Below are 11,226 nucleotides of genomic sequence, written 5' to 3'. Positions count from 1 at the left end.
CCCATACACAACTTTCCTGCCCCAAGCACATTCTTTGATGTGATCCCCCCACAACCCTTTTAACTAAATGCTGTTGAGAAAAACAAAGCTAAAATTCACAGAGTTGGTGTGTGATAGTGCTGAGACTTGAACCCGAGCCTGTCCAGCTCCGAGTTTTCCTAGTGACATTTCATCTGGAAACTGATCTAGGCTCTTCGGCAAGTGCAGCCTCGTAGATGGCTTTCCCTCCATCCCGGCTGCTGCAGCCCATGGAGCAGGAGGAGGTGGGTAGGGGGAGGAGCTGTGGACACTGGTCCAGACTGCCTCCCTCTTCCTCCTTCCTGGAACCTCGGAGCTCAACACTGATGCCCCACATGCGGGAGTGTGTGGTCTCTACCAGGACACAGTCAAGATGACACCTTGGTCTGTGTCTTGGTCTGGTGATCACACCTGCTGCCTGCCAGGTGGCAGGTGCCCCAGCTGTGCAGATGGCAGCAGCTAGTTCTGTGCTTTCCGCCTTCCCACTCATCCCATGCTCCCCTCTGCTCTGCTCTGGGTCCTTTTAGGTGGACTCCATGCCAAAACTCCCTCATCCTCCCTTCCAGCTGGGTTTGGCCAATAGGAGGCAGCCCCTATCCCAAGCTCCACCCTCAATGGGTTCCAGGAATTCTGCTCCCTCCTGGCCCCCTCAGCCCAGTGGGGGGTGATGACAGCTCCCCAGTGTTCCTGGTGCTTGGTGCTGTGCTGTCCCTTGCTGGCTCCCTGGCCCTGCTCTGTGAACAGAGCCTTCATTATGCTCTCTCTGGTCAACCCCTGAACCCTGCCATCCATGCCTGGCTAAGGCCTTGGCGACACTGGCCCTAGCCTCGTGGAACTCCTAGTCTGGTGGAGGTGGGGAAAGGGGTAGGCAGACAGGGGCCACACAGTGGTCATAAAAGCTCTGGAGGTGTGAGGTGCCAGGAGCACCTGTGATCAGGAAGCCTGGGCTTGGACGTTGTTCCAGCTGAGTGATGAGCAGGAGCTTTCCAGGTGAGGATGCTGGGGAAGGTTTGCTAAGCACAGAAGCAGCAAATGCGCAGAGAGCAAGACAGCACAAGAAGCATTTGAACAGAGAGGACTACGGTCAGAGCATGAGCATCATGAAGACCCTGGGTGCAAAGTTAAGGAGTTTGAACTTGCCGCTGCAGGAGGATCGGTCACCATTGAAGTGTCTGAACACCCGGGGCAGAATTCCAGAGCTCTGGCAGCTGCACAAGTAAAGGATTAGAGGGGCTCACAAGAGCACTCAGGAGGCTGTTGTGAGGGTCCAGATGGGACACAGTGCGAGGGCCACACAGTGGCCATAGGAACGCAGAGGAGGTGGGCCAGGAAGAATCAGGCACTTCATTGAGAATACGGGCTCAAAAAAGGAAAGAGCCGGGGATCCATTCTTTCCTCCCTCCTCCGTTTCGCCAAGTTAACAGTGCACCGAGTCTGTGCGAGGCTTGGGAAGCAGCACCAACAGTCCACCCCTGTGGCTCCCACTCTTCTGGCTTCCCCAACATGGCTCAGGTCCTCCAGATACAACTTACCTGGAGGATCACCTTCCCAACATGGCTCAGGTCTTCCCAGATACAGGGCTCTAGGCTCTACCTCACCCACCATGCCAATTGCCAACTGGATGCCTCTTCCTGGATGTGCTAGGTGAGGTAAGCTATCAGTTCTTTTATTTTATTTTATTTTATTTTATTTTGTCGATATACAATGTGGTTGATTATTGTGGCCCATTACCAAAACCTCCCTCCCTCCTCCCTCTCCCACCTCCCACCCAACAATGTCCTTTCTGTTCGCTTGTCGTATCAACTTCAAGGAATTGTAATTGTTATGTCTTCTTCCCCCGCCCCCCCATCTTTGTGTGTGTGTGAATTTATTTATTTATTTTTAGCTCCCACCAATAAGTGACAGCATGTTGTATTTCTCTTTCTGTGCCTGACTTGTTTCACTTAATATAATTCTCTCAGGGTCTATCCATGTTGTTGCAAATGGCAGTATTTCATTCTTTTTTATAGTTGAGTAGTACTCCATTGTGTAGATATACCACATTTTCTGTATCCACTCATCCGATGATGGACATTTGGGCTGGATCCAACCCTTGGCTATGTAAAGAGTACTGCAATGAACATTGGAGAACAGGTATACCTTCGACTTGATGACTTCCATTCCTCTGGGTATATTCCCAGCAGTGGGATAGCTGGATCTGTTTGAGGAACCTCCATACCATTTTCCATAGAGGCTGCACCATTTTGCAGTCCCACCAACAATGTATGAGAGTTCCTTTTTGTCCGCAACCTCGCCAGCATTTATCATTCACAGTCTTTTGGATATTAGCCATCCTAACTGGGGTGAGATGGTATCTCAGTGTGGTTTTGATTTGCATTTCACAAATGCTGAGTGATGTTGAGCATTTTTTCATATGTCTGTTGGCCATTCATATATCTTCTTTTGAGAAATGCCTATTTAGCTCTTTTGCCCATTTTTTAATTGGGTTGCTTGTTTTTTTCTTGTAAAGTCATTAGAGTTCTTTGTCAGATGTATATTTTGCAAATATTTTCTCCCACTCTGTTGGTTGTCTTTTAACTGTTAATTGTTTCTTTTGCTGTGCAGAAGCTTTTTAGTTTGATATAATCCCATTTGTTTATTTTTCCTTTGGTTGCCCGTGCTTTGGGGGTTGTAATCATGAAGTCTGTGTCTAGTCCTACTTCCTGAAGTGTTTCTCCTATGTTTTCTTTAAGAAGTTTTATTGTTTCAAGGTGTATATTTAATTCTTTAATCAATTTTGAGTTGACTTTAGTGTATGGTGAAAGGTGTGGGTCTAGTTTCATTCTCCTGCATATTGATATCCAGTTATCCCAGCACCATTTGCTGAAGAGGCAGTCTCTGCCCCAGTGTAGATGATTGATGCCTTTGTCAAAGATCAGATAGATGTAGGTGTGTAGGTTGATTTCTGGATTCTCTATTCTATTCCATTGATCAGTGTGTCTGTTTTTATGCCAGTACCATACTGTTTTGGTTATTATAGCTTTGTAGTATAGTTTAAAGTCAGGTAGTGTTATGCCCCCAGCTTTATTTTATTTTATTTTATTTTGGCACAGCATTGCTTTGGCCATGGGTAGTCTTTTGTTGTTCCATATAAATGTCTGGATAGTTCTTTCCATTTCTGAGAAAAATGTCATTAGAATTTTGATGGGGATTGCATTGAATTTATATATCACTTTGGGTAGTATGGACATTTTCACTATGTTGATTCTTCCAATCCAAGAGCATGGGATATCTTTCCATCTTCTTGTATCCTCTGTAATTTCTCTCAGCAGTGGTTTGTAGTTCTCATTATAGAGATTTTTCACATCCTTGGTTAACTCAATTCCTAAGTATTTTATTTTTTTGGTGGCTATTGTAAATGGGCAGGCTTTCTTGATTTTTCTAACTGCATGTTCACTATTGGAGAATAGAAATGCTACTGCTTTTTGTGTGTTGACTTTGTATCCTACTACTGTGCTGAAATTATTTATCAATTCCAAGAGTTTTTTTGTAGAGGCTTTAGGCTGTTCAATATATAGGATCATGTCATCTGCAAACAGGGACAGTTTGACTTCATCTTTTCCAATCTGGATGCCCTTTATTTCCTTCTCTTCTCTGATTGCTCTGGCTAGTACTTCCAATACTATGTTGAATAGGGGTGGTGAGAGTGGGCATCCTTGCCTAGTTCCTGTTCTTAAAGGAAAAGCTTTCAGCTTTTCCCCATTCAGGATGATATAGACAGTGCATTTGCCATATATGGCTTTAATAATGTTGAGATACTTTCCATCTATACCTAACTTATAGAGGGTCTTTGTCATGAATGAGTTTTGAATTTTATCAAATGCTTTTTCAGCATCTATAGAGATGATCATATGGTCCTTGTGTTTGATTTTATTAATATGGTGTATCACATTTATTGATTTGCATATGTTGAACCAACCTTGCATCCCTGGGATGAATCCCACTTGATCGTGGTGAATAATTTTCTGAATGTGTTGCTGTATTCTGTTTGCTAGTATTTTAGTGAGGATTTTTGCATCTATATTCATCAAGGATATCGGCCTGTAGTTTTCTTTTTTGGTTATATCTTTACCTGGTTTTGGTATCAGGATGATGTTTGCTTCATTGAAAGAGTACGGGAGACTTGTGTCTGTTTCAATCTTTTGGAATAGTTTGTAAAGAATCGGTGTCAATTCCTCTTTGAATGTTTGGTAAAATTCTGCTGTGAATCCATCTGGTCCTGGGCTTTTCTTTGTTGGGAGCCTTCTGATAACAGCTTCAATCTCCTTTATTGTTATTCTACGTCTTCATGGTTCAGTTTTGGGAGCTTGTGTGTGTCCAGAAATTTATCCATTTCCTCCAGATTTTCAAATTTGTTAGCGTATAGTTGTTTATGGTAGTCTCGAATGATTCCTTGTATTTCAGATGAATCAGTTGTAATATCGCCTTTTTCATTTCTAATTTTTGTTATTTGAGTCTTCTCTCTTCTTTTTTTTGTTAGCCATGCTAATGGTTTGTCAATTTTATTTATCTTTTCAAAAAACCAACTTTTTGATTCATTGATCTTTTGTATTGTTTTTTGCGTTTCAATTTCATTCAGTTCTGCTCTGATCTTAATGATTTCTTTCCGTCTGCTAACTTTAGGTTTGGATTGTACTTGTTTTTCTAGATCTTTAAGATGAAGTGTTAGGTTGTTCACTTGCCATCTTTCCATTCTTCTGAGGTGAGCATTTAATGCAATAAATTTCCCCCTTAATACTGCTTTTGGAGTATCCCACAGGTTTTGGTATGATGTATCATTATTTTCATTAGTTTTAATAAATTTTTTGATTTCCTGCTTGATTTCTTCTTGGACCCATATGTCATTAAGTAGAATGCTATTTAATTTCCATGTGTTTGTATAGTTTCCAGAATTTCATTTGTTATTGATTTCTAATTTTAATCCATTGTGGTCTGAGAAAATACATGGGATAATTCCAATTTTTTTGAATTTGTTGAGACTTGATTTGTGACCTATCCTGGAGGATCTCTCCAGGATAGATCCTCCATGTGATCTATCCTGGATAATGATCCATGTGCTGATGAGAAGAATGAATATTCTGAGGTTGTTGGATGGAATGTTCTGTAGATATCTGCCAAGTCCAATTGGTCTAGAGTATTGTTTAGATCTTGTGTTTCTCTGCTGATTCCTTGCCTAGATGATCTGTCCAATATTGACAGTGGGGTGTTCACGTCCCCTGCTGTTATGGTATTAGTGTCTATTTCCTTCTTTAGGTCTAATCGAGTTTGTTTTATAAATCTGGCCACTCCAACATTGGGTGCATATATATTTATGACTGTTATGTCTTCTTGATGGATCAATCCTTTCATCATTATGTAGTGTCCCTCATTGTCCCTTTTTATGGTTTTTAGTTTAAAGTCTACTTTATCAGAAATAAGAATAGCTACTCCAGCTCGTTTTTCTTTTCTGTTTGCATGGTAAATCTTTTTTTATCCTTTCACTCTTAGTCTATGTGAGTCTTTATGGGTGAGGTGGGTCTCTTGAAGGCAGCATATAGTTGGGTCCTCCTTTTTAATCCAGTTAGCCAGTCTGTGTCTTTTTTGGGGGAATTTAAGCCTTTTACATTAAGAGTTGTTATTGAAAAGTGTTGATTTATTCCCAGCTTTTTATTGATTATTGTTTGGTTGTCTTAGGTGTCTTTTGTTCCTTTCTTTCTGTTTACTGTTTGTTTTCTGTGTTTGTTGGTTCCTTGGGTTGTAGATAGCCTTTTTGTTTGTTTGTTTTCTTTTCATGAATGTCATTTTTATTATACTAGTGGGTTTTGATTTTTCTTGGGTTTTTATGGCAGTTGTAGTTATTTTTCAGGAACCAAACCCAGTACTCCCTTGAGAATTTCTTATGAGGGTGGTCGTGTGGTGGTGAACTGCTGCAGTTTTTGTTTGTCTGAGAAATATACTATTTGCCCTTCATTTTGGAAGGATAGCCTTGCAGGGTAGAGTATTCTTGGCTGACAATCTCTGTCTTTTAGTATTTTGAATATTTCATCCCATTCCTTTCTGGGTCTTTGGGTTTGTGATGAGAAGTCTGATGTTAGCCTGATTGGGGCTCCCTTTTAGGAGATTTGATGCTTCTCCCTTGCAGCTTTTAAGATTCTCTCTTTGTCTTTGAGTTTTGCCAATTTGACTATAACATGTCTTGAAGAAGACCTTTTTGGGTTGAATACATTTGGAGATCGTTGAGCTTCCTGGATCTGAAGATCCGTGATTTTTCCTATACCTGGGAAGTTTTCTGCCACCATTTTGTTGACTATGTTTTCAACGCAATCTCCTTTTTCCTCCCCTTCTGGAATACCCATGACTCGTATATTTGAGCACTTAAGGTTGTCTGATATCTCTCTCAGATTTTCTTCAATGCCTTTGATTCTTTTTCCTTTTTTTTTTTTTTTTTTGTCTGCTTGTGTTATTTCAAACAGCCCATCTTCAAGGTCAGTGGTTCACTCTTCAACTTCCACAAGCCTGTTGGTTAAACTCTCCATTGTGTTTTTTATTTTGCTGAATAACCTCTTCAGTTTGGCAAGTTCTGCTACATTCTTTTTCAGGGCATTGATTTTCTTGTACATTTCTTCTTTCAGGTCCTGTATACTTTTCCTCGTTTCATCATGATGTCTAGCTGAGTTTTCTTGTATCTCATTCAGTTTCCTTAGAATTATCACTTGAAATTCCTTGTCTGTCATTTCAAGGGCTTCTTGTTCTATAGGATCTAGAGCTTGAGAGTTATTATCCTTTGGTGGTGTACTTTCTTGAATTTTCATATTTCTGGTATCTTTTCTTTGATGTTTATTCATTGTGGCATGGGGTTTCACTGTCCATAGGTTTGACTCTATTGACTGACTAAGATGTTGCTGTTGTTGCCAATTTGGTATGGTTACCTCAGTGACTGCTCAGTTGGCCACTAGTGCCTTGCGTGTGTGGTTGCCTCGGGTCTTGGGCCTCTCCAGGGAGCCACCTTTCTGGTCAGCTTGGACCCCACTGGGCTGCTGGATCCCGGGCAGTACTGCAGGGTTTGTGGTCTCTGCAGAGCTTCCACCTCCCATGCTGGACTTCTCCCTGCTCCGTGGGCACTAGTCTGGGCTTGGGATGGACCCAGGTGGCGGCGGTGAAGCGTACCTGCTGCTGGATCATGCAGCGGCAGCCCCCCCACAGGGTGTGTGGACTCTACCGAGCTTCTGTCTTCCCTGCTGGACGTCTCTGTGCTCTGTATGCATTGGGCCGGGCTGCTGGATTGCTGTGGCAGCGGTGTGGTCCCCTTGGAGTTCCCACCTCCCCTGCCGGACATCTCCCTGCTCTGGGCGCACTAGGCTGGGCTGGGAATGGAGCCGGGTGCCTGCGGTGATGTCTACCTGCTGGGTCACGCAGTTGCGGCCCCACAGGGTGTGTGGTTTCTGTGGAGCCTCTGCCTCCCCTGCCGGACATCTCCCCACTCTGTGGGCACTGGGATGGGCTGGAAGTGGGGCCGGGTGGCGGCGGTGAAGCCTATCTGCTGGATCGTGCAATGGCGGCCCTGCAGGGCATGTGGTCTCCGTGGAGCTTCTGCCTCACCCGCTGGACGTCTCCCCGTTCTGTATGCACTTGATGTTATGTTTTTATAGCTTAAATCAGTAGATTTGTGGGTGAGAGTGATGCTAGGGACCATCTATTCCGGCATCTTGACCGGAAGTCCAGCCAGAAATCATGGATTTTAGAGGAACGTAAATTAAATGTTCTTGAGGGTGCAAAGTCCCCTGTACTTGTTGCCAATACACTGAATATTAAGTCCTGATAAATCTAATATTCTGGAATTTTCTCTCTTGAGGGAAGGGATGTGCGTTTCTTTGGTTCAAGTGAGTGAGGGTAATTGGGGTTGAGTAAGCTGTTGATGAGAACCTTTCGAAGTCTTCATTAAGTAGAAGCTATTAAATCAACGTTGAAGTGAAGACTTTGCAACTTATCACCTTCAATAAAGGTGCAATGCAAAAAATGCATTTCATAAATACATTTTCACTCTTACAGTTTAAAGGAAAAAATGAAATTCCATTTGATTGGGAAGGAAGCCACTAAGCCAGTTTTCTTTCCATATAGCATTCCATATAGCACTTATATCAGTAGTGCATAGGGATGTGTCTCATGCAAGCTGGTGCAGGTTCATGATATGCATATTGGGGTACTGTGAGCTGCTAGAGGAGAGTTCATTTATGTGAGTGCTCCACCTTCTGGCTTACCCTATAACTTCTGCCTGTAAAGGTGCTTGCTTTTATTCTACTGTAGGCTTTGTTGCCGAAGGCAGAGGATATTTTCTTTTTCTCCGTGGCTCTTGGTTCCACTCTCTAAGCTTTTGGTTTCATCCTACAAGTCACCCTTCCTTCACATATTAGCATCTGAGTAATATTCTCAGCCTACTTCACGGTCATAGTACTGTGGGGATCTAAAAGCCTCTCTTCTTTTTTACTATCTTTTTCCTACCAGAAATTGACATAATTTCTTTAAAAACTTTGTGGACTTCCTGTGGATCAATTTTCAGTCTACTCAGTTAGCTAAAATTCACACACACACACAAGTCTCTTTGAAATAAGTTCTTTAACATAGGATCCCAGTGATGCTGCTGGAAAACAACACCCTTAAGAGCTACAAGCATGCCCTTACTTTATTAGAAGGTTTTTGTCTATTTAATAGGGTCTGTAAGAAACCACCTAAGATATTTCTAAGGTGTTAACGAAGGGTTTTACAGTCTCATTCAGATTTCACCTGTACCTAGGATTTGAACTTTGCCTTGGGGCCCTTGTAAAATGGGAATATTTTGCCATCTGGAGAGGCTAGAAATGAGAAAAACTTATTTTTGAATCCGGCCAGTCTGGCTCCTACATGTTTCTCTAAGTTTCTCTTATAAACTAAAAAACAAATAACTTTTAAGCTTCATTTTTCTCTATCCATATCTTCTAAGAAAAAAAACAGTTGGTACGTTCAACATGTTACTTAGAAATTTCTTTAGCCTGATTCCTCAGTTTATGAAGCACATTTTCAATTTTCCATATTATGGCAGCTGCAATTTGTCTACATTCCCTTTACTATATATAACAAAGGTCTCCAATCTTCTTTCCCCAAGATTCCAAGAACATTTTTGTCAACTTCCTTAAATCCTTCATGACAACCTCCTTGAATCCTGTCAAGCTTCCTCTATTCAATGCCCTTCCAGTTTCTGCTCAGTCCTTGGTCCAAAAATTATGGCAGTATCTCACTTCTGGTTCCCAAATCTGTTCCAGTTATTATTTTTGCATAACAACTTCTTCCAATACTTAGTGGTAAAAATAATGATATTATTGTGCTTACAAATGCTATGAGGCAGAAACTCAGACAGGACATAGCAAGATTACATTTTCTCGTTCCCACAATGTCTGAGCCTCATCTAGGGACACTCAAATGGTCATAGACAGGAATTATCAAAAAAGTGCCCAAACATGGCCTTTCCGTGTGGTGTGGGTTTTCTCACAGCCTGGCACCCTCAGAATACTTAGACTTCTTACATGATAGCTCACCATTAAGCGCAAGTATTTCAGTGAACGAGGCAGAGGTGCATAGCATGGCATGGATCAGTCTCAGAAATCACACAGCATCACTTCTCTATGTTCTTTGAAGAAGACGATGGGGACAGGAGATAATGTTGTGGCCATTTTTGGAAAATAGAATCCTCCACACAAATTTATGAAGAAATAAATGGTGAAAGAGGTCAAAGTGGTGGTGTCAATATGCTTAATGACAGAAGAAAGAGCTAATGGCTGCAACACTTAGATTTGCTGCCTCTCAAACCCTATCAAAATAACACATACAACGTTAAAAATTAAAAGATAAAATCAAACTGGACAAAAAAGAACAACAATGAAAATGACAGAAAATAAGTTGATGCTTAGAGTGCAGTGGTCTGATCTGGGGAGTTTTTACAAGGAGACAACTGTAGAGATAGGGACATACTTTCTCCCCTTCCTAATAAAGAGTTGCCTGCCACTCCACCCGACTTTCCCTTCCCTTATAGGTTCCCTCTTCTTCTCCTAGGAAGGTAAGAACTTTAGCCCAACTACTTTGAAAATAAAATCTTGGTGGAGGGTGAGAGTCAGTCATCTTAAATCGGAAATAGCATTTCCAAAGGCATACCATAAAGTGGGGTTTAGTTTTTATGGAGGAAGAGATAAGTGAATGAAGGTTACATTGGGTCCGTTTGAAAAAGGGCCCTGCTACGCTGTCAAAAGTTTTTATAGAAATTGTTCCTCCTAGACTTCCTCAAAGTGGATTAAAGATATTTATTTATCAGGATGTCTGTGCACTGGGGAAAGGGAAATACCCAGATGACTTGACTGTGGACAGCCAAGTTATCACACAACCTGAGCTTCCCATTACAAAATGAGTACCTGACTCATAAAGCCATAGTTGGGCAAGCAAAGCACAATAGAACTCCATCAAGTGGAAATACTGTATAGAAGACCAAGATCAAACAGGTCCTATGGGCATGTACATTGTTTATGCAAATAGCTTAGCGCCCATAGCATCTACTGCTGCAGCACTGCTTTCCTTCTCTCAATTACTACCAAGTCTCATGAGGATTCCTTGTGACCAGTGATTGAAGAAGAAAAAGTTCAGGTCTGATTTAGAGATAGTTCTACAAGATGCAGTGAAATGACCCAAAAGTGGATGGCTGTAGTATTACAGCTCAACTCAGGGATGTGCTTTTAATAGTTGAGGAAAATCTTAACTGTCAATCACCAGACCCCACAGAGCAGAAAACCACTGAAATGATTGAAAAGGAAATCCAAGTAACAATCTTAAGGAAACTCAATGAGATACAAGAAGACACAAGTAGACAAAATGAACTGAGCAAAACTACCCAGGGTATAAAGGATGAAATTTACAAAGAGATTAACACTTTAAAAAAGAATGTAGCAGAACTCCTAGAACTGAAGCATTCATTCAATGAAATAAAAGACACAACTGAGAGCTTAAGCAGTAGGTTAGAGTAAGCAGAGGAAAGAATTTCTAATCTTGAAGACAGTCTTTTCTTAATAACTCAGGCAGACAAAAAAATTTTTAAAAATGGAGAAAATCTAAGAGACAACAGACAACCTAACATCCAAATTATGGGTATTCCCAATGGGGAGAAGAAAAGAA

At 41.6% G+C, this 11,226-nt stretch overlaps 1 protein-coding gene across 1 annotated transcript in view; it reads left to right on the top strand.

The window, feature by feature from the left end:
• Window positions 1-215: 215 nt before the first annotated feature.
• The window catches only part of LOC134362181 (pleckstrin homology domain-containing family G member 1-like), a 37,168-nt gene continuing 26,157 nt past the window's right edge, over window positions 216-11,226 (top strand). The window contains exon 1 of the mRNA XM_063077497.1: window positions 216-263. Within this exon, the coding sequence (XP_062933567.1) occupies window positions 216-263 (48 nt within the window). The remainder of the gene's footprint in view (window positions 264-11,226) is intronic.

This window comes from Cynocephalus volans, chromosome 1, assembly GCF_027409185.1.
Source record: "Cynocephalus volans isolate mCynVol1 chromosome 1, mCynVol1.pri, whole genome shotgun sequence".
Lineage (NCBI taxonomy): Eukaryota > Metazoa > Chordata > Mammalia > Dermoptera > Cynocephalidae > Cynocephalus > Cynocephalus volans.
Note: the sequence above shows the minus strand (reverse complement) of the source record. Positions and strands in the feature narration are given on the sequence as shown.